General features: G+C 44.8%; 1 protein-coding gene and 2 long non-coding RNA genes across 6 annotated transcripts in view; 1 reads left to right on the top strand and 2 right to left on the bottom strand.

Annotated features, from left to right (window-relative positions):
• LOC114484465 (uncharacterized) overlaps window positions 1–583 on the bottom strand; it is a 14,389-nt gene extending 13,806 nt beyond the window's left edge. The window contains exon 1 of the long non-coding RNA XR_003677382.2: window positions 494–583. This is a non-coding gene — a long non-coding RNA (uncharacterized lncRNA). The remainder of the gene's footprint in view (window positions 1–493) is intronic.
• VCL (vinculin) overlaps window positions 1–22,369 on the top strand; it is a 109,745-nt gene that overhangs the window by 85,260 nt on the left and 2,116 nt on the right. For 2 of the 4 annotated variants that reach the window (XM_028480844.2, XM_024132160.3), the window contains exons 12-21: window positions 559–758; window positions 2,633–2,761; window positions 6,478–6,627; window positions 8,961–9,069; window positions 10,207–10,509; window positions 12,126–12,250; window positions 13,820–14,005; window positions 17,220–17,423; window positions 19,399–19,602; window positions 19,996–20,100. In XM_028480844.2, coding sequence (XP_028336645.1) covers window positions 559–758; window positions 2,633–2,761; window positions 6,478–6,627; window positions 8,961–9,069; window positions 10,207–10,509; window positions 12,126–12,250; window positions 13,820–14,005; window positions 17,220–17,423; window positions 19,399–19,602; window positions 19,996–20,100 — 1,715 coding nt within the window. The remainder of the gene's footprint in view (window positions 1–558; window positions 759–2,632; window positions 2,762–6,477; window positions 6,628–8,960; window positions 9,070–10,206; window positions 10,510–12,125; window positions 12,251–13,819; window positions 14,006–17,219; window positions 17,424–19,398; window positions 19,603–19,995; window positions 20,101–22,369) is intronic. The other 2 variants (XM_028480845.2, XM_024132161.3) reach the window with 1 other exon arrangement.
• On the bottom strand, window positions 8,103–22,366 carry LOC129391626 (uncharacterized). Its single transcript, XR_008616083.1, has 3 exons — window positions 20,178–22,366; window positions 9,555–9,720; window positions 8,103–8,262 (listed from the first exon to the last, which is right to left on the bottom strand). It is a non-coding gene; the product is annotated as an uncharacterized lncRNA (long non-coding RNA).

Here is a 22,369-nt window from a genome sequence, read left to right on the forward strand (position 1 = left end):
GAGCCTCAGCTCCCAGCCCCCGCCCGCCCCAGCGGGTGAGCAGACAAGCCTCTCGGGCTGGTGAGTGCTGGTCGGCACCGATCCTCTGTGCGGGAATCTCTTCGCTTTGCCCTCCGCACCCCTGTGGCTGCGCTTTCCTGCGCGGCTCCGAAGCTACCCGCCTTGGCCACCCACAGTCTCCGCCCGCGAAGGGGCTTCTTAGTGTGTGCAAACCTTTCCTCCTTCACAGCTCCCTCCCACTGGTGCAGGTCCTGTCCCTATTCTTTTGTCTCTTAATTCTTTTTTCTTTTGCCCTACCCAGGTACGTGGGGAGTTTCTTGCCCTTTGGGAGGTCTGAGGTCTTCTGCCAGCGTTCAGTGGGTGTTCTGTAGAAGTTGTTCCACGTGTAGATGTATTTCTGATGTATCTGTGGGGAGGAAGGTGATCTCCGCGTCTTACTCTTCCGCCATCTTCCCCCTCTCCTAAATGTATTATTAAGAAAAGAAATCCTTACCAGAATGGCACAGTGGTTGGCTTCTCCTTGTCTATGTGAGTTTCAGTGTTTTCCTCTTGGTGCAGGTCAGGCTGCCATCCGAGGGCTTGTGGCCGAAGGTCATCGCCTGGCAAATGTCATGATGGGGCCTTATCGCCAAGATCTTCTTGCAAAGTGTGACCGAGTGGACCAGCTGACGGCCCAGCTGGCTGACCTGGCTGCCAGAGGGGAAGGGGAGAGTCCTCAGGCGAGAGCCCTTGCATCTCAGCTCCAAGACTCTTTAAAGGTAGAACTTGGGAGCACATATTATTACATTTCTTTCTTTCTTTTTTATTTTTTTAAAATAAATTTATTTAATTTTTGGTTGCATTGGGTCTTTGTTGTTGCGTGCAGGCTTTCTCTAGTTGTGGCGAGCGGGGGCTGCTCTTCATTGCAGTGCGCGGGCTTCTCAGTGCGGTAGCTTCTCTTGTTGCGGAGCTCGGGCTCTAGGCGCACGGGCTTCAGAGGTCGTGGTGCATGGGCTTCAGTAGTTGTGGCACGCGAGCTCAGTAGTTGTGGCTCGCAGGCTCTAGAGCTCAGGCTCAGTAGTTGTGGTGCACGGGCTTAGTTGCTCCGCAGCATGTGGGATCTTCCTGGACCAGGGCTCAGACCTCTGTCCCCTGCATTGACAGGTGGATTCTTAACCACTGCGCCACCAGGGAAGTCCCTCATTACATTTCTTATGCTTACTATTATTCAAAAACTAGGAGGGAGAGTTTTAAAAAAATATAATTTCTTGAGTCTAGGGAAAGTGAGAAAGGTGTGATCAAGAATATAAGGAAATCCATGGACTTCCCTGGTGGCGCAGTGGTTAAGAATCCGCCTGCCAATGCAGGGGATATGGGTTTGAGCTCTGGTCCAGGAAGATCCCACATGCTGCGGAGCAACTAAGTCCGTGCGCCACACCTACTGAGCCTGTGCTCTAGAGCCTGCGAGCCGCAACTACCGAGCCCGCGTGCCACTACTGAAGTCCACACGCCTAGACCCCGAGCTCCGCAAGAAGAGAAGCCACCGCAATGAGAAGCCTGCGCACCGCAATGAAGAGTAGCCCCTGCTCGCCACGACTAGAGAAAGCCTGTGCACGGCCATGAAGACCCAACGCAGCCAAAAATTAAATAAATTAATTAATTTAAAAAAAAGAATATAAGGAAATCCAGAGCTTATTAAGGAGAAGCTTACTAGTATGTGATAGCAATTAAAATTGTGTTTCTCAAGCTTCACTCAATCAAGGGCTCTTTCATATTTGCTCTACCATGTATCACCTATACTTTTTTATTTAGTCACTATTTTTCTTAAAATGGACTCCTTTTTTAAACTTTATTTAAAAGAAAAGTTTATAAAAATCCTGAAATCAGGAGTTTGAGTTATATTTTTTCTAATATTCTGTAAAAGAAACACACAATTATTAAAATAAAAACATTTGTCTGTATAACACCTAAAATCATTTCAGATACCACCATCCAGTGCATGCCACCCACCTTGAGAAACAATGGGGGTGATTGATCCTTCTTCAGGTATTAATCTAGAATAAAACTTAGATTGGACCAAGTGTGATAATTATGAAAAGGAGTTTTTTCATGACTTCTGAGAATCTTCTTCTTTTGACCCATGTTAAAATAAAAAATGGATTCATATATTGGTTATCAAGTTTTTCTAGAAACTTATTTGAAATATCTAGAAAAATTCCATCATTGATTTCTTTCCTCTAAATATAAGAAATTGCTTATAAATTTGGCCCTGCATCCACCAAACAATCCTTACAGTTACTGTAATCATGTCAGGCCCCTCCAGCACTGGGATTGGTGAGGAACTCTGTCTCATCTCATGGTCTTCTTTGGGCTCAACCCCATGATTCTTAGTATTTTTCTTAGGGGCCATCAAGAAAGGAAGTAAGATTTCTTGTTTGGGTGGAACAGTCTAGGGAAATGTGGGTCATGTGGGCAGGATTCACTTCTTACACCTGTTTCATGCTAGCTCAGTGCTTTGTACACAGTTGATAGTCATAGCTGATAAAGTTGAACGAAACACTGAATGAATGAATGTGTCCATGAAGAAAGGACAATGGCAGATGTGCTTTTTGGATATTTCTGGAAATTTTCATTTTTAAACAATTTTTTTAAGGATCTGAAAGCCCGGATGCAGGAGGCCATGACTCAGGAGGTGTCAGATGTTTTCAGTGATACCACAACTCCCATCAAGCTGTTGGCAGTGGCAGCCACTGCCCCTCCTGATGCACCCAATAGGGAAGAGGTGGGTATCTGAGGTCTTCCATTTGTTCTGTTGGCCAGCCATATGTACATGTATATGTATATGTATGTGTATGTGTATGTGTATGTATATGTGTATGTGTGTGTGTAAAGGTAAAATGTGACTGCAGTGTATGTCAGGAGTGGTTGGGAAATTGTGGATGAAGGGTGGAAAGGTAGAAGAGGGAAGAAAGGCCTTGCCACTTCTTCTTTTAGTCACCAAGTATGTCACTTAGGAATGTCTTTAGGACATGTCTTCACTTGTAAGCAGTAGAAGACCTGACCATCAGAGATGAAAACAAATGGGTATTATTTTCATCACATAATAAGAAACATGGAGCTAGGTAGCCTTGGCATTGGTTCAGCAGCTTGATGCCATGAAAGCTGGCATCTCTCTGATTTTCTTGATCTTTTCCTCATGATGTGAGATGCTGATGCAGCCCTAGGCATTATGTTCAAGGCAGTAAGAAATGAGCAATGGGGGCATTCCAGTCACAACTAGAATAACTGTCCCTCTAGTTATAACCTTCCCTTTAGTGTCCCCTTAGGACACTTTATTCTCCAGACAGAAGTCAGGGCAATTCTTTTAAATCATTTGATGTCATTCTTTTACTCAGACCCTTCAGATTACTCCTCCCTGTCCCAGAGTGAAGCCAGAGTCCTTACAATGAACAGTAAGGCCAGTGATGTGCTGGTAGACACAGGAGAAAACAAAACAAAACAAAAACAAACCCCAAAAGGCCCTGATTTGTAATGTTTGTTAATTTCCATGATGTAAATATTCCCATGATGGCTGTTTCAATGTGAAGTCACTGTAAGCAGAGTCAGGAAGAGATGGGCACATTTGGCTCTTATGAGCTTGTGTGAGTTGGTACCAGCAGCTTCGTCACACCACTGCATCTGGTCCCCCATCTACTTCTCTGACCTCGTGTGGTGCCTCTCTTCTCCCTCATGCTCCTGTCTCTGCATTGACCTTCTTGCGTTGTATTCGCAGTATTCCTTGTTTATGTTTGTATGTTCTAACCTTGGGGCCCTTGCTATTGTTCTCTCTGGTCCTCCCACAGATAACTGCAGGTATTGTTCACTCACTTTCTTCAGCTGTCTACCGAAATGTCACTTTGGGGTCACCACCTAAGATCGCAACCCCACTCCAAGCCCATCCCAAGGAATTCCCTAATCTCCATATCCTACATTTCTCCTTCGTGTTTATCAACACTTAAATATTTACCTCGTTTTCCTCATGTTAGCATGAAAGCTCCATGTGGGCAGGGATTTTGTTTTGTCATTACTTTATTCCCATTTCTTAGAACAATGTCTGACACATCCTTGGTGCTGAATAAATGAAAGTAAATGTTCTCCCAGAAATCCTCCAGGAGACTTTTGTGTATGTCTCATTGGGTAGAATGCTGTCACATGGCTACCTCACTGCAAAGGAATCTAGGAAAGCAAGTATTTGGTTTTCCATCCTCTATAGTATTGGTAGTGAAGGAGAAGGGGTTGGGTCAGGCACCCAAGACAATGTAGAACTGGTGAGCAGAGGTTTATTTTATTCTTATTTGCTAATGACCCCCATTTCCTTTCTCTAGCCTAGGTTACTGGGCAGTTCAGCTCATGGTCCCCTTAGGCTGGGGTGATGTGCTGTGTTTTCATTCCAGACATCTGAGTGTCAGATGAGCAGACAAAACTGTCTGCTGGTAATCTCTACCTAGATGCTGCATGGGTACCTCAGCACGTGTTGTCCTCCTGTTTTCTTCCAGCTGGAAATTTGTGAGTCTCCACTGACTCTTCCCTTCATCTTCCCACATCTATAAAGTAAGACAAGCTAATTTGATCTCACAAATACTTCTTGAATTCTCTCTAATTTCTATTCATGTTGCCACAGCTCTAGTTCTGATCCTTGTTCCCTGCTGCCTTTATAACTACACAGCTGAGACTGGTCTTTGAATCTATCACTAGGGCACGAATAAAATAAAAATACAGATCTGACGCTGATATTTTCCTGCTTAAACCTTTTAGTGGCCCTTCCTTTTCACATAGGAGAAAGCCAGAGCTCTGTGATTTGGCTTCTAATACTCCCTCTACCCATTTCCCACAAACCCCGCCTCTCAGTTCATGCCCCAGCAATACCTCATTGCTTATAGTTTCCTGCGTACTCTGTCCTTTCTTTTCTCCATGTCTTTGTTATTTCTGTCTCTCTACCTAATTATTGTCCCCTTATGTCTTTTGGCTAATTTCTGTTTATCCTTTATTCTAGTATCCTTTACTTCCTGGATAGTCTAAGTGCCTTACTTTTTCCTCCCAAGTATCAATGCTTAGTTTTATTATTGCACATAGCACACAACTATTGTAGGTATCTGTTTATGGGCCTTTTTAACCCTGCTAGGATGTGAGATCCTTGAGATGCAGAATTTATGGCTTATTCATCTTTGTATCTTCAGCATCTGTTCCAGGGCCTGGCACATAGTAGGTGCTCAGTACAGTTTGGTTGAGTGACAGGAAAAGCAAGCTAAGCAGTAGGGTAAATCAGAGGGAGCAGCAGACATAGACTGGGGTTGAGATGGTGAACCAAAGTTGGCAAAGCCTTACAGATTCAGAGTGTGGGAGACCAGCCAAGGAAAGAAACAAGGACTGAGGCCAGGAGAAGAGGACCAGGAGGTTAGAGATTTAGGAAGAGATCCTGAGCATTAAATGACAAGAACCCAGTTGGCTGAATCCAAACAAGAGGTCAGAATGGGGAAGAGACTTGCGTGCATAAACATAGAACCCTGGCAGTGAGACTGGAGCCTGCTGTTGGACCAAGAGACCTTCAGAGATTGTCTGCTGGGAGCCAGAACTTGTCTCCAAGTATGGGCAGGTAGACCTCCAGGAGGAGGCAAAGAAGAGGATAGATTCTGCCAGGCAGTTCCTAATGTGCTCTGTGTATAATATAAAGCTCACCCAGGGCTGTTGGATATACCTTGCCTCAAGCATCAATTCTAATAATGTGATCCAAACAAATGACAAAAGAACTTTTGTCGTCTAAGTTAAATTGTCCCCTTCATGGTATGTGACCTTGCATAATATCCATGTCGAAGAAAAAGTTAACTTTTTAAAAATGTGTGAACTGAATGAACAATTCAGTAGATGGTTTTTGCATTTGGGGTGATGGAAATCAGCCATCCTTACCCTTGTGTCAGGCGTGGGTGTGAGCACCAGCTATCGTTTTTCCCGTGGAGGTCAGGGGCAGAGCTTTTACAACATTAATGGTAATGGGATATGTGAGGGAAGCTGCCCTGAGGAGGCTGGAGCTCTGGTTAGGACTCTGCATATTCTTGGCCTTTAATGCATCCAGCCACCTGCATTGGAACCTGGAGTAGGTTTTTCTATACTCTTCAAACTAGAGGATAATCCTTTTGTGAACAGGGATTATTTAAGTCTTTGGATTCTGTGAACTCCTTATTGCAGACTGCACAGCACTGTATGTCCTGTTTGCACTTGGTAAGCATTGATGGCACTGAAATTCAATGGTGTGTGTGCGCTTGCCTGCATGCATGTGATGCTTATGGCCAAACCTCTGAGGAGATACGGCAAGGCCAAGACTCGATGTGACTGTTGTCTTATTAACTTGTAAAGTCTTTGCTGAAGCAGTTGCTGCCTCTGCTTAAAGAGAGACTTTTTCTTAGGCTGGCTGACCCATTTTATTGCAATAAATTTTCTTAATGTCTTTGTTTGTTCCTCAAGGTATTTGATGAGAGAGCAGCTAACTTTGAAAACCATTCAGGAAGGCTTGGGGCCACGGCAGAGAAGGCGGCTGCTGTTGGAACTGCTAATAAATCAACGGTGGAAGGCATTCAGGCCTCAGTGAAGACAGCCCGAGAACTCACACCCCAGGTGGGTTTCACTCCCCCTTCATCATGTCAGTACACACCATACTGAGTAAAGAAGCTTAATTACAGAACAGTTTCTATACATTTTTGAACACTTACTATAAAATATCATGAAAAAACCCACACATACCCTTAATGTCTAAATCATTTTTATATTGTTTGAATTTTTTACAGTGATCATGATTAGTTTTGAAAGTAGAAAAAACTAGTAAAGCACCCCCCTCCCATGCATAATTAGGGAAAAATTCAATAATCTTGAGAGGTTAGTTTATTTTGATTTTAGAGCTTATGCCTTTCCCCACATCTCTTTGATGGTATTTTAAAAATTTTAGATGTGTCCATAATTTTTCTTTTTTCTTTAATTATATAACCAAGATGTAACTAATGTTCTGTAAACAGAATATTGGAAGAGTGGGAACAAAAGAAAACAACTTGGACAGTAATTAAAGTTCTAGTACATGATAGATGTTCTTAAAAGATCACTTCAACATCGTTTAGTGTGATGTTTGTGCATTTTTTTCTTCCAATAAAATTACAGAAAATTCATTATCTTTTCATTTATTTATTGAGCAGATATTTCTTGAGTGCCTGTGGTACATTAGGAACTGTCTGGGCTTTAGAAATCTGTGATACTAGATTTGGTGGGGGGCTTGTAGCCAGAGACAGGGGAAATAAGCTTGTCTCTTAATTGTTCAACTTTTGCCCATGTGGCATGTTAACAAGTTAGATTCTCTTGAAAAATCATACTTGTCTAGCTTTTTAAAAAAAAGTCCATAAAATATGAACATGTCTAACTTTCCTTAAAAATTTCCATAAAACATAGAACATAAAACATAGGATTTCCCTATAAAACTGAGATTTCTGAAAAAACAGAAACAGAGCACTAGGCTTAAGACACCAACTATGGAAAGAGCAAGGACTTTGGAGACAGATCTGGACTCGAATCCTCTGTCACTTTGAGTTTCCTTGTGTAAAATGGAGATAGTTCCTTCCTAGTGGATTGTTTTGAGAATTAAGAAGATGCTTGTGCAGCCTGTAACTTATCAAATACTCAGTAAATGTTAGTTCCTTCCCCAAGTGCTGCAACTGACTAGCTGGGAGCTCTTGAGCAAGTCACTTAAATTTTCTGCATCTTGGTTTTTGCAGCTGTGAAGTGGAGAAATCACTGTCCTGTCTCTCTCATAGGCTTGTTGTGAGGATTCAGTAAGACAGTGGATGTGAAAGCACTTTGTTAACTGTAGACAGTTATTATTATTTTAAAGGAACGTACATTTATTTATTTATTTATTTATTTATTTATTTATTGGCTGCATCGGGTCTTCGTTGCTGCGCGTGGGCTTTCTGTAGTTGTGGTGAGTGGGGGCTATTCTTCATTGCGGTGCGCGGGCTTCTCATTGCGGTGGCTTCTCTTGTTGTGAAGCAAAAAAATTTTATTTATTTTTGGCTGCGTTCAGTCTCCATTACTGCATGCAGGCTTTCTGTAGTTGTGGTGAGTGGGGGCTATTCTTCATTGCGGTGCGCGGGCTTCTCATTGCGGTGGCTTCTCTTGTTGCGGAGCACGGGCTCTAGGCGTGTGGGCTTCAGTAGTTGTGGCTCGTGGGCTCAGTAGTTGTGGCTCGCGGGCTCTCGAGTGCAGGCTCTGTAGTTGTGGCACATGGGCTTAGTTGCTCCACGGCATGTGGGATCTTCCCAGACCGGAGATCAAACCCGTGTGCCCTGCATTGGCCGGTGGATTCTTAACCACTGTGCCACCAGGAAGGTCCGACAGTTTTTTATTTTTTGTTTTTTTTTTCTTTTTGCGGTACGCGGGCCTCTCACTCCGGACGCGCAGGCTCAGCGGCCATGGCTCACGGGCCCAGCCGCTCCACGGCACGTGGGATCTTCCCAGACCTGAGATCAAACCCGTGTCCCCTGCATCGGCAGGCGGACTCTCAACCACTGTGCCACCAGGGAAGCCCTTCCGACAGTTATTTTTAATAAATATTCATAAATCTGTTTTAAGTAATCTTTAGTATCTTTCTTAATGGTGCTTTTTAAGATGAGGACATCGAGGGCTTAAGTATCTGTCCGTTTTGTGTATGTTCAGAAGTATCAAGCAAACACCCGTTTACTTTGTCACTTTATTACCTTCTTAAAATCAGGTTGTGGCTGTCAAATCTTTTGTGAGGGCCCATTCTGGGGAGCTGTTTATGAGACCAAAACTAAAGGGCTTGAAAAGACTTTAAAGAGACTTGCCGAATTTTGGCCTTATAGTGCCACCTATAGGTAAAGAGGGGGAAGCTTTGCTGAAGGTTTATATTTGAGTGGTGTTTAAAGGTTGTTTTTTGTCATTGCCAGGTCGTCTCAGCGGCTCGCATCTTACTTAGGAATCCCGGAAATCAAGCTGCTTATGAACATTTTGAGACCATGAAGAACCAGTGGATCGATAATGTTGAAAAAATGACAGGTAGAGTTGTGTGCAAAATTCTTGCTGTCTGATCCATGAGAAATGAGTTCTGAGATACTCAAACAGGACCAGTTATGTTACTCAGCTGTAATTGGATAAAGGGACCGTCATGTGCTCAACAGTGTACTTGGCCCTGATTAAGGCCGCTGAGCAGCAGCGGCTTCTCATTCAAGCCTTGCAACTTTGTCTGAAGAGAGACTCTTTGAGTCTCTTTGATTTTAATGTGGCCCTCCCGGTGTGATGTTTATTGTTACAGCTCCTATCTTCTCTGAATAGTGTCTTTTCTCTGTCTGAGCCAGAGTTTGGTTTCAGAGGCTGAGAGGCGGTGTTTGTGGATACAGTAAGTGTCCCTGTCATTTTCAGCAGGTTCACATTTCAAGGAACCACAATAGCTACCATTTAATACAACTTGTCTCAGAGTTTCCTCCAACTTATCAACTACGTAGTTTTTTTTTTAAAAAAGGAGAAACCAACAACTGACAAACCTGTGTCTGTGCGATTGAGGTGGCACCTCTGAATCTTCTTCATTCTCTGTGGAGGGAGGGATGGGAGAGGAAGAGATGAGGAATGTAGGCTCTTCGGCTTCCCTGCAGAACCTGCTGGGACAGGGGTCCATAGCAGCCAGAGATGAAAGTGGAGCTCCTGAGGTGTCTGAAGAGAGGTAACAGAAACAAGAAACAGGCTGTTAGGGTTATTGGAATCCTCTGCGTGGCTCATCTTGGGCACTACAAGCTGCCAATAAGCAACAGATGGCTGGGGAGTGAGACGGGAAGGGAGAAAATACTGTTAACAGATAATGTGGTGCTGATGCGGTGAAGGTTTCAGACGCAATCCTTGTTTCCTCCTGATGTCAAAGCGTTTCTGGTTGTCTGTGGTAGATACAAGAAGGCTGGTGACCACGGTTGGTATAAATGCTGTGAGTCTGTATGGCCTCCTGGGCTACATTCTCACTTTTTTTTTTTTTTTTTTACAATGGTGATCACCTGGAAGCTTTTGATTGTGTAAGAAGGGTTTTGAGCTGAAGATGAGAATTATGGGTGTTGTACTTTCACGTGAGAAATTTGAGTGGACAACAGGGTTTTGGAGTCTCTGTTCTTCTAAAATAGAAACTAAATTCCATTTCTGTTCTCCGGATAGGGCTGGTGGACGAAGCCATTGACACCAAATCTCTGTTGGATGCTTCCGAAGAAGCAATTAAAAAAGACCTGGACAAGTGTAAAGTCGCCATGGCCAATATTCAGCCTCAGATGCTGGTCGCTGGGGCAACCAGCATTGCTCGTCGGGCCAACCGGATCCTGCTGGTTGCCAAGAGGGAGGTGGAGAACTCTGAGGATCCCAAGTTCCGAGAGGCTGTGAAAGCCGCCTCTGACGAATTGAGCAAAACCATCTCCCCAATGGTGGTGGATGCAAAGGCTGTGGCAGGAAACATTTCTGACCCTGGTAAGCAATGCATGGTGTGGTTCACCTCAGCTGAGAGGTTAATTCAGGAAGCTGACAGGGTGGGGAGAGAAGAAGCACCCCACAACCATGACATGCAAAGTCTGGGAGCAAAAACTACAGATACTTAGTTTGAAGATACTCTATTAATCTTTTTCTGTTCAAAATATGTTGGACAGAATATTTTCTGCAATATTGGCAGGGTTATTGTAAGTTAGTTTCTCTGGACCAACTTCTCTGTGCTTTTTTTTTAAATTTATTTTTTATTTGTTTCTGGCTTCGTTGGGTCTTCGTTGCTGTGCGTGGGCTTTCTCTAGTTGCGGCGACCGGGGGCTACTCTTCATCGCGGTGTGTGGGCTTCACATTGCTGTGGCTTCTCTTGTTGTGGAGTATGGGCTCTAGGCACGCGGGCTTCACTAGTTGTGGCTGGCGGGCTCCACTAGTTGTGGCTCGCGGGCTCAGTAGTTGTGGCTTATGGGCTCTAGAGCACAGGCTCAGTAGTTGTGGCGCACGGGCTTAGTTGCTCCGTGGCATGTGGGATCTTCCCGGACCAGGGATTGAACCTGTGTCCCCTGCATTGGCAGGCGGATTCTTAACCACTGCGCCACCAGGGAAGTCCCTCTGTGCTTTCTTAATCTCTGATTAAATAACTCCTGGTCCTGTTTAGTCATTATTTTGGAAATTTCTCAAAAGATGCATAATAACCAATTTATCAACCATTTAGCTTATGTAACTGGCATACCTTCTGCTTTTCTTAAAGTGCTTTTTCTCTGTACAGCATTCTTTATTTCTGTCAAATCTGGAAGGCCTAAGTTAACCTGTGGGTCTCCTAGGTGATTATCTTTATCCTACACCAAAGAATTTGGGTTTTCTTCATTTTTTCATTACTACTAAAGATGTAACCACTCCTTTTTGGTTGGAAACATCTGAATTCCTTCCTCCTGTGAGCCTCTAGTGTTTCTAGCCTCTTCTGTGAGTAGAACTCACTCAGTGTAAGAGAGTGGGAAGGAGGGGCTGCCCTGTTCGTCCCTAGCCCAGGTAAAATCTTTCTGGTTTTCTCAACCCACCATCACTGAAGATGTGCGCAGTTTCCTAATTGGAGTTTTTAATAGTTTGAGTAGATTCCTTAATTCTGGGTGACTGGACACAGTAGCAGCAGCTCAGTGTAGGGGTTAATATGCTGAATGCCAAGTGGAGCAAAGGAGTAGGGAGAAAGGTGAGAAGTACTCCAGGGAATGTGTGCCCCATCTGAAACTTGACATCTCCCCTGTTCTGAGTGGGGCAGGCTTATCTCTCAACTGCTTTATCATGAGAGGTGATGAGCACCACCTGTGCCCAAAGTGTTCATGGCCCAGGAATGTGCTGAATACTTGTTAGCTGTACAGGCAAGAAGGCACCCTGAGCACTACAGGATCAGCTGGTTTGTGCCACTTCTGGCTCTTTGCAGGCCTCAGGGCATCTGCCCGGCTCTTACCTCCCTTCCCCTTCAGTCACTGCCTGTGCTGCTTACTGGCAGCTTCATATCCAGCTTTTGTTACTGGAAACCAGTTCTTCTGCTGGACAGACAGTGCTCCAGGGCACTGACCTACCCAACTGAAAGTGAGGGCGTCTGTGTTTAGGCCTGCAAAAGAGCTTCCTGGACTCAGGATACCGGATCCTGGGAGCAGTGGCCAAGGTCAGAGAAGCCTTCCAACCTCAGGAGCCTGACTTCCCACCTCCTCCGCCAGACCTTGAACAGCTCCGAGTAAGTAAATTCAGATAGTTTGGGAGAATTGAGCAGCAGGGTGTCGGGACTGTAGCAAGAGAGAGGTAGGCTGTTCTGGAGCCTCTGTCACTAGGTAGCTTTGTTTAACTTCTACTTGAAGCTCAGTCAGAGGCACAACTCGACTTTCATTCTTGAATCTGGCGGGGTATTAACCGAGTGCTTATGCATGGAGTGTGCTGGGTAAGTGGGGTTCTTTGGTGTTGGCCTGCTCTGATGGGAAGTGACTGGAGCAGAGGAGCTGGCTGTGGTAAGTGTGAATGTGATGAGTGATGAGTTAGTGGGGCAAGTGAGTGAGGAGTGGGAAAAGAATCTGTACAGTTTGTGGTGAGAATTTATGTGTTCTCAGTTGACGATGACAAAACTGAGGTGGTTAGACTCGTGTACATTCTTCTTTCCTTCATTTGACTATTTTTAGTAGCAAAAGTAATAAAATCCTTTTTTTTAAAAAAAGTTAATTTTTCCATAACTATAATTTAAAATCTTTTGATGCCCCACAAAGTACCATGAATTTTTTCTTCCATAGGTAAATGGTTTAGGGGGAGGAAAGCTGAGCAATAGCTTGCGGATACAAATCCTAGAATCAGAAATAGTCATTATTTTTAGACATTTTCTCTGACAGTATTGGAAATAGCTTGTCCTTGGGAATAGCTTATCAAGGCAATAATTTGATTTACTGTCCCTGATATACTTTCCCATATTTAATGTCCCAAATTTACTTTTCCATATTTAAGTTTCTAAGTTTGTTGAGGACAAAATTGGGTCACTGTGCCCATAGCTAATGAACAGTGCTTCCCTAGCCTTCAACGCTTCTTTTTTGATTTGACTTGATTCTTTTCAACGGGGCTGTTGGTGGGTGGTTAGGGAGGGCTATTCTGGGGAATGGATTCTTATGTCATCAATAGAGTCCTGACATTTGGAATCAAGAACTTAGAGGTCATTTGGTCTAGATATTCCTCATTGATAAACGAGGAACCCAAGGCCCAGGGGAGAAGTTGTATGCTTATGCAGCTGCCCGTCAACAGAGTCAGGACCAGAACTTAGATCTCCGTTGAGGATCCTTGGCCCGGTAGGGCTGTGTATGCCTCCCTGGGATATGTCCAAAACAGTAGGTGCTAACTTTTTGTGGAGAAAAAAGGAAAAAAGTATGCTTCTGTTGAGATTGAAACAGGTGGTCCTTATGATCAGTGTGGATGGTCTTTTTTTTTGTTTGTTTGTTTTTGTTTTTTTGTGGTATGCGGGCCTCCCTCTGTTGTGGCCTCTCCGGTCGCGGAGCACAGGCTCCGGACGCGCAGGCTCAGCGGCCATGGCTCACGGGCCCAGCCGCTCCGCGGCATGTGGGATCCTCCCAGACCGGGGCGCGAACCCGGTTCCCCTGCACCGGCAGGCGGACGCGCAACCAGTGCGCCACCAGGGAAGCCCTAGTGTGGATGGTCTTAAATGGAGTGAATGTGGGTGGCTTTTTTGGGGATGCTTTTTAAAGGAAAGGAAAGAATTCTGGTGGGGAGTAGTTCCTAGAGCTTTCCTTACAACCTGGTAATTCTTTCTTAGCTGACAGATGAGCTTGCTCCTCCCAAACCACCTCTGCCTGAGGGTGAGGTCCCTCCTCCCAGGCCCCCACCACCAGAGGAGAAGGATGAAGAGTTCCCTGAGCAGAAAGCTGGGGAGGTGATTAACCAGCCAATGATGATGGCTGCCAGGCAGCTCCATGATGAAGCTCGCAAATGGTCCAGCAAGGTAAGTAATGAAGCTCTTTCTGTTGAGAAAGGATGAAGAACCATGCACACAGCCCAGGAAGTTTATTTGGAAAATCACCCTCTGTCTGCTTTGGTTCCTGTTATTGCCAATAGCACAATCCTCTTCTTTCTTGTGGTTTAGTGAGATGTTTCTGGTACTTGATGGTTTCTCCTTCTAGCAGCTAAAGTGAGAGCTAGGATACCATAGTTAGAGATGAAAGTTCTTTTCCTTCTATCCTCTAGAGTGTCAGCTGCCCTGATGCTGGATATTTGGTCTTTTAGAAATTGCTCTTCTTTCTTGGGGTCACTGAATGTTTTTAGATGCTCTCGTGCTAATGATCCACACTGCAAACATGGCACAGTCTTCTGTAGGCTCTGCTATAGCTACATGAAATATTTGCATTTTCCGTCTCTTTTCTCATAGAAGCAGGTAGATTGTTGTCTTAGAAGCCATGTGCTTTGTCCCTTTCTCAGAATCATCTTACCCCTCAACTCAAGACAGCTCCAGGCTAACTCCTACTAAACAGTCTGGAAGTGTAAATATTAACATGGTTGGTGAAAATTTGGATGCTGCAGCAGTCATCCCTCGTGAATGATGAAAAGTGAGTGGTAGCTTTTCTAGACAAGAGCTAAATATTATTGTTAACCCTGCAGTGGAAGGTGGTTCTAAGTCAGTTCTAAACTGTTTCTACCATGAACCTACATCTTTATTCCCAACATCTATTGGCCTTTGTTCATTTCACACCTTCAGCCACCTCAAGCTCTTGTATTGAATGTAGTTCCCCAGGGACCTCCTGCACATGCAGCTGATCTTGGGTTTTTTCAGGCTGGGAATTTGACCTTGGTTTTTTAACTCTGTATTTTTCTGCACTGTTAGCTGTGAGCCCACGTTCCAAGAAGGAATGGTGACCTTGCTGGTGTTGGACCTGACCCGTGGAATCACTTATAATCATATCTCTCCAGCTGGGGCATGCACACCCCTGGGACCATTAGCAGAGTCCCAGTGCACATGGGGAGTGGGGTGGGGGTGATAGTGAAGGTTGGTTTTACTCAAAGATTTTAAAGAACATTTTTATTTATTTATTTGTTTGTTTGTTTGTTTGGCTGTGCCACGCAGCTTTTAGTTCCCTGACCAGGGATTGCACCAGGGCACCCGGCATTGAAAGTGCCGAGTCCTAACCACTGGACCGCCAGGGAATTCCCTAAGGAAAATTTAAATTTCTTTATAAACCCAGATACACTCTAAATTATGGATGTTAAAGATTTGAAATGTTTTGTACTTTTATTTCTTACACTCTTTTCTTTTATATTGATATCTTGCCCACATTTTAAATAAATGTACTTTTGAACTTAAAAAAAAAAACGCAGATACATTGTGCAGTGGAACACAAAATATACATGAATTTAAAGACAAACATAAAACTTAAGGGGCAGACAGCACTGGCTTACATGTTTATCCCACTCTGCCATTTGTCGCCCCAAATCCTTAGGTCTGACTGTCTCTGGAGGTTTGGAGCATCTGGGGATTGCTGACTTTGAGCTGTGTGAAGTCAGGAGCTACTTGAACCATGTGTGTTTAGGGAGGACGGGTGGTGGTATGTGTTTGTGTATCTGTCAGTCTGCTTTGTACTTTGGGACTCTGAACCCCAGCAGAAGTGGGCTGGCCTCTCCTCTAAGGAATGGGAGTGAGTTGAGTCCTGGTTGAGACAGTTTAAGTGAAAGGATTTAGAAGGTACCCAAACCCCTTGTTGGCCCTGAATCCTCCAACTTAATAGTCAGCTTTTGGAGGCAGGCTTCCTGTGCGGATTAAGACTTTCAGGAGTTGTAGCAACCTCAAATAAAATTCCACACAAACTCTTACTTCCTCTTGGTTAGAGATGTTTGATATAAAGAACCTATGTTTGCCATTCTTTTTTTTTTTTTTTTTTTGTGGTACGTGGGCCTCTCACTGCTGTGGCCTCTCCCATTGCGGAGCACAGGCTCCGGACGCGCAGGCCCAGCGGTCATGGCCCACGGGCCCAGCCGCTCCGCGACATGTGGGATCCTCCCGGATCGGGGCACGAACCCGTGTCCCCTGCATCGGCAGGCGGACCCTCAACCACTGCGCCACCAGGGAAGCCCTGCCATTCTTTATATAAATGGTTCAGCTTCATTGGGGCAATTCCTTTCATTCTCTTTCCCCCTTAGCCTATTTTCAGCATCTGATCTCTCTGCTTCCTTCCTGGGCTTTCAGAATGCCCATCCCTGGTATTAAATTAATTATCTCCCCCATCACGGGTCCTGTTTTCTCATGGGCACCAGTTTTGAGCTCCTCTGAACTCAGCTTTGGTCAGTTGACAAGTCCATGTGTTATCTTATCTGTGAAATATCAATAAATTGAGTTTGGGGTAAGTACAACTGGAGAGATTCAGGGTATACCCGAAGAACAGCTTTCTTAGTCGGCTAGTTATGGATGCAGTGTGAAATTGTGAAGTGTTGTCTCTGTAGACCTTAGATAGGGAGAGCTGCTCTGAAGTGTGGGTTTTCCCTAAGGTGGTTGCTGGATGAGATGTCTTCTTGAGGCTCCTTCTAGCTGGGTGATTGCGGGGTATTTGATAAGTCCTCTTCACTCACCATTGTGTTTTTCTTGCCTCTTTCCTGGTTTGATATCTGTTGCCTCAAATTTATCATTTTCAATTCTGGAAGTTTTAACCGCTGAAGGAAATAATCTGTGTCTGGCAGCTGCAGAGCTGACCCAAGACACTTTCTGTTTCCTGGAAGCTGTAGAACAGTGTTCATATGAGCCAGCAGTTGTTCACATTGTTCTGTTCAAAGCAACTTGTGTGGTTCCATTTACTTCTTCCCTCTGGATTCCTTTTAAAGTTAATAAGCTACTATTGTTTGGTCGTTTGGCTTCTCAAAAATGTTCTGACCTGAGAATTACTCTTTAGTAGTAAGTGTGTACAAAAGGAATGCCACTTTCTTTCTTTGTATAAATAGTTCTCTGGAAACCGTTTGCTACTGGCGTAAGCCTCTTTACTGTGAATAGGCCGGTGCCAGAGGCTGAGAATTCCCCCTTCTGTGGAGCTCGGTTCATCTGACTCCTGGAGAGTATCCATTTTCTTTCCCATCCTAGGCAAGCTTTGGTTACTAAACCAGCTGAAGGTCAGCTGCCCAAGCCCTACTGCTCTTACTAACACTGTCCCTGTTTCTCACCCTTCCTGCCATCGACCAAGCCGGGTAACCCAGCCGCTAAGGTGGGTGTAAGTGCTGTAGCTGAGGCAGATGCGGCTGACGCTGTTGGGTCCCCTGTCCCCCCTGACATGGAAGACGATTACGAACCTGAGCTGCTGTTAATGCCATCCAGTCAGCCGGTCAACCAGCCCATTCTGGCAGCGGCTCAGTCATTGCATCGGGAAGCTACCAAGTGGTCTAGTAAGGTACTGATTAGCGCCCCCAGCTGGGGCTGCTCCATATGCATCTGGCCATGTGCAGCCTTGACACATTGCATCACTCATGATCTGTGCGGGTCCTGTGAGTCTGAGCCGGGTGGGCATCTGTCTGTCTGCACCTTGTTGTTAGGACTGGCTTCACAAGTTTGATAGGTCTGCTAATGCCAGATTAACTGGATTGCATTTATGTTTGGGGGTTAGAGAGAGATGGGGTCACTTTTTGAAAGGATTCCTTTTCTTACCTTGTGGCCCATATTGGAACCTTAAACCCCTGGGAAGCCGTGGATGCCTCTCAGTGACTTTCAGGTCAGGAATCATTGTAGACCATTAAGAGGTCATCTGGCCTGATCACTGGACTTTGCCTGTCCCCCACCCACACCCCCTCCCCGCTGACCTCTCACTGATGGCACAGGCAGAGTTTATCAGCGTGAGGAGGGTTTCTGGGGAGGGCTGCTTGCTGTCCTGCACTTGGCTGTGGGGCAGATGCTGGCCTTCATGGGAGCCCACGGGGAAGGGGGCTTCACTGACTGGCTTGTTCAGGGGTTTCAGTGGGAGAGGGGGTGTGAGTGGGGAACAGATAGTGCTCAAGTCTGCAGGACAGGAACCAACGGATCTTTGGCCTTAGGGAGTGGGGGATGGGGGCAATCACTTTTTTCCCTTTGAAGGTGGCATGTTGCAAGAAGAAAGGGTTTGAAGAGTGATGGGTAATAAATAACTAACCCTGGCACTACACTGTCCTCTAACCAAGGTCATGAAATCCTGGAATGATCCCAGGTCTGCACTGGAAGAGGTGGGCCCAGCCAGCCTTGTCTAACATACCCCTATTCTCATGAGTTCTTCCCATGCCTGTGTTCTTTCTAGCCTCAATTACTGCCCGAGATGTTGCACACCTCCAGCGTAAAAGATCAGCCACTTCATGGTGCCTGTGGAGGTTTCTCACAGAGCACCCTGCAGTGGCATGGTTTGTGTATGTCTCACTGCATTGTCTAGAAATTGAAAAGCATGAGGGGAAAAATGCGTAGGGGCTGGCCTTTTAGGTAGTTTTGAACATTGCATTTGTTATTTTTGGTTGTTATCAGCCAAAATATCAGCCTTTTGAAGGCATAAATTACTTGTACATGTCCTTATTATGACCCATGAGGGTTTTAATGAACCAAAATGCCCAGTGTAAGATAAACTGCTGTTAGTTGGAGTGAGGGTTGCATTTACGGCTTGACTCACGATTTTTATTTTCCCAACGCCTCCCCCAGCATCCTCTTAACTGTGAAAGTTTCTTTAATTGAAGCCACTTAGCTGAGAGGACTGAAGAATTGATTCTTGGCCTTTTTAAATGTGAAAAAATAGGTTGAGAGTACAAACAAGAGGCAGTAGAGGGAGGGCAGGAGCAGACTAGGTCAGAAAAAAATTTTTTTTTCACCAAGGCTAATAGTTATTTGGTTTAAATTCTAGTTCAGCAGCGACAATCATTGGCTGCTGTTTGTAACAAGGGTAAGGATAAAGAGGATGATTTCAGCATCTGGAAAGGCTCATCTGTATTTTTCCCTTCAGGCCAGCTGTACTGCTTTCCCCGCACAGAAAGGAAAATGCCTGTTTAACCAACTTCTTGGGCACATCCCCAATTTATTGACGTGATTAACCTGGAAATGCTGAAATGCTTGTTTAGTGCTATGCCTGGGGCTCACATGTTGCCCTTTCAGATTAATATCCAAGTCTTCCTTTTTTGGTCCGGTGATCTCTCTCTCTCTCTCACTGAGTGCTGGGGTGAGTACCCTGGCTCACTCTTCTGTTTATTTCTCCTGTGCTATATCCATATCACTTAAGAATAGTTTGTGTATCTTCTTCTCACCTTTCCAGAGGGCTGCTAGAGCAGCAGGCTCCCTCCTCTCTTCTCTGTGCTTCTACTTCCTTCCCTAACTTGGCCAGAGTATGGGCTGAGCTCACACCGTATCTTGCTTCTCTCTAGGGCAATGACATCATTGCAGCAGCCAAGCGCATGGCTCTGCTGATGGCTGAGATGTCTCGGCTGGTCAGAGGGGGCAGCGGTACCAAGCGGGCACTGATTCAGTGTGCCAAGGACATAGCCAAGGCCTCAGATGAGGTGACTCGGTTGGCCAAGGAGGTTGCCAAGCAGTGCACAGATAAGCGGATTAGAACCAACCTCTTACAGGTACTCAGGAAAAGTGTGTGTGTGTGTGTGGGGGGGGGGCGGGGGCAGGGGGTAGGGTGAAAAGCAGGAGAGAGAAAACTGGGTGAGCAAGGAGGAGGAGGTACTTCAGAATGGGAAGAAATAGCAGAAAGGGGAAATACACATGTGTATTTGGGAAAGACAGATACAGGCAAGTTTATTTCTGAATCAAATGAAAGAATTTTAGTGCTTCCATGTCTGGACAGAAGGACTATACTGATCCTAGGGGGAACACAACTGGAATCGTGCTGCTGATTTACTGAATGCGTTCTGCATGCCAGCCACTGAGAATACAGAGGTGAATTAAGTCTCGTCCTCAGGGAGCTTGTGGACAAGAAAAACCAAGAAACATACTAAATTAAATTTTCTTTTTAGGTATGCGAGCGAATCCCAACCATAAGCACCCAGCTCAAAATCCTGTCCACAGTGAAGGCCACCATGCTGGGCCGGACCAACATAAGCGACGAGGAGTCTGAGCAGGTATGTGCTTCTGATTTCTTGCCAGCAGCTTCTATTCCACTTGATAGCAATTTAATTCAGCCTTGAGGAAATTTTACCTGTGAAATGGGTATTCAGTATGTAGGATGGAGTCTTCAATTCTCTCAGAAGGGCATCTATGTTGGAGAGATACATCAGAAATTTGGAAAGGGAAGTAAAAAGCTCTTGTGCAACTCTTGTCATTTTACAGATGAGAAACTGAGCCTTGGGAGGTTAAATGAATCAGCAGCAGTAAGGACTCTCTACTCGGTTCTTTTCCTCCCTGGAATGGGTTTGGCTCTCTCGAGGCCTCCAATGCCTATTCAGTCCTGCTCGCTCTATCCTTCTGGCTGGAGAATTTCTGCTTCCTTGTTCTCTGGGTGATAAGTACCTCAGGGAGGATGAATAGTGTAGGCTTTTCAGGGGCATGAGGTGGTTAGGCCTATGCTGAGGCTGAAATGACATCTCAAATGAGGTGCTTCTCTTTTGGTTTCTTTGACAGAGAATGTAATAAAGATGGTGGGAGTGTTTGCTTAAGTGTTTCTTGTATGTATCTCGGCAGTCACAGATTATTCTCTTCCCTGCCTCCTGGAAACGTGGCTCAGGTCTTCTCAGAAAGCCCTCATTTGAGCACCTCTTCCTCTCCTTATTTCCTCTCTAGTAGGCTCTGCTATGAGCCAGACTTACAATTTCTTCTTAAGGAAGGTAGCACATCTTTTGTTGAACTGCTCAGACAAGGCTCATCATGCAATGGGATATGTATGTGGCACTGTATTACATACTATGTAGGGGAGTTAACGAAATACACACAATCCCTCCCCTTGTCCGGGCCAGGAGATAGAGGTTAGGAGCACTTTAGAGGAACAGGGAGGCTACTTCTCTTGGTGTCAGTAGTGCTACCTTAACTACCATGTTTTAATTCAACAGCTCTCACCATAACCCTCTCTTCTCCCAAACCATGGGAACTGGATTTTAACCTTTAACTTCCATGTATTCTAGGCAGGGTTTGGGCACTAGGCTATTTCCTGTCATGTGATCTCTCCTGCCCCAAGAAAAGGAAATAGAAAAAAACAGGGAAGAAAGGGTAAGACTCAGAGTTTCCAACCTTATCATTTAATCAATTAGCCAACAAAAATGTATCTTGGGAGTATCTACTATGTTCCATTAAATATTCCAGTTAAAAAAAAGAAAGAAACTGACAGTGTGGTAGAATGGAAGAAACACAGGATTGCAAGTCAGAAGTTCTGAGGCTCTTCCTAACTGTTGTGTGAGTTGGGCTGGCAAGTCTCCGAATCACGCTGGGCCTCAGCCTCTTTGTTGACCAAGCGAAAAGATTAATTGATTGGGAATTCTAGTCTATAGTTATGCCTCTCAGAGCCCATGAACCCTCTGAAATTGCATGTACAAATTCTGTGCACGTGAGCAATTTTTTCCGGGGAGAATCCACAGCCTTCATTAAACCCTCAAAGGGTCTGTAGCTCAAAAATATTTAAAAATTAAAAAAAAAATTACTGAGTTAATGGATTGATAAGTGAGTTATTAGTGTGATCTCAGTCCTGTATTTTGTATGTTTACAAGATTTACTTATTTAGATTTTCATGGATTTATAAGGTGGTTGGTTTACTTGGTTAGTTTTTCATGTGTTAATTAAATGTTTATGAAGTGCCTCATGTGACAGGCACTGATGTAACACTTGGGTACAGAAGAGAACAAAATTGACAAAAATTGGTGCCCTCATGGAACTTAAATTTTAGATAAAATTAGATAAAACATCAGATAAACAACCTAGGTAAAACATATAGTATATCAATTAGTGATGGTAAGTTCTATAGAGAAAAGTGAAGAAAGAATTGGAGGATGAGGCATGCTGGGAGTTGGGAAGGTGGTTTGTGATTTAAAATAAGGTGAGCAGGAAAAGCCTCAGCAAGGTGACAACTGGGCAGAGATCTGAAGGAGGTGAGAGGTGAGCCATGGGATACCTGGGGGAAGAGCATTCTAGGTAGAGGGGACTGCAAGAGCCCGAGGTAGGGGCTTGTTTGAACACCAGGAAAGGAGTATACACTAGAAGCCACCTGAGGGTACAGTATACAATCAGTGATGGTCCAGTTTTGGGTTCTTTTTGGTGATTCAGCTATAAACCACCAGTGATGTGACAAATACAGGGGATGCCAGGTACAGGTAGGGTAAACTGCATTCCATTCCTGGCTTAAGCCTGTTTCAGAGGAAGGGCTCCATCAGGGACTGTGAGTAATGGAGAGCTTCTCTTTTCTTA

The sequence above is a fragment of the Physeter macrocephalus genome, chromosome 20 (genome assembly GCF_002837175.3).
Source record: "Physeter macrocephalus isolate SW-GA chromosome 20, ASM283717v5, whole genome shotgun sequence".
Lineage (NCBI taxonomy): Eukaryota > Metazoa > Chordata > Mammalia > Artiodactyla > Physeteridae > Physeter > Physeter macrocephalus.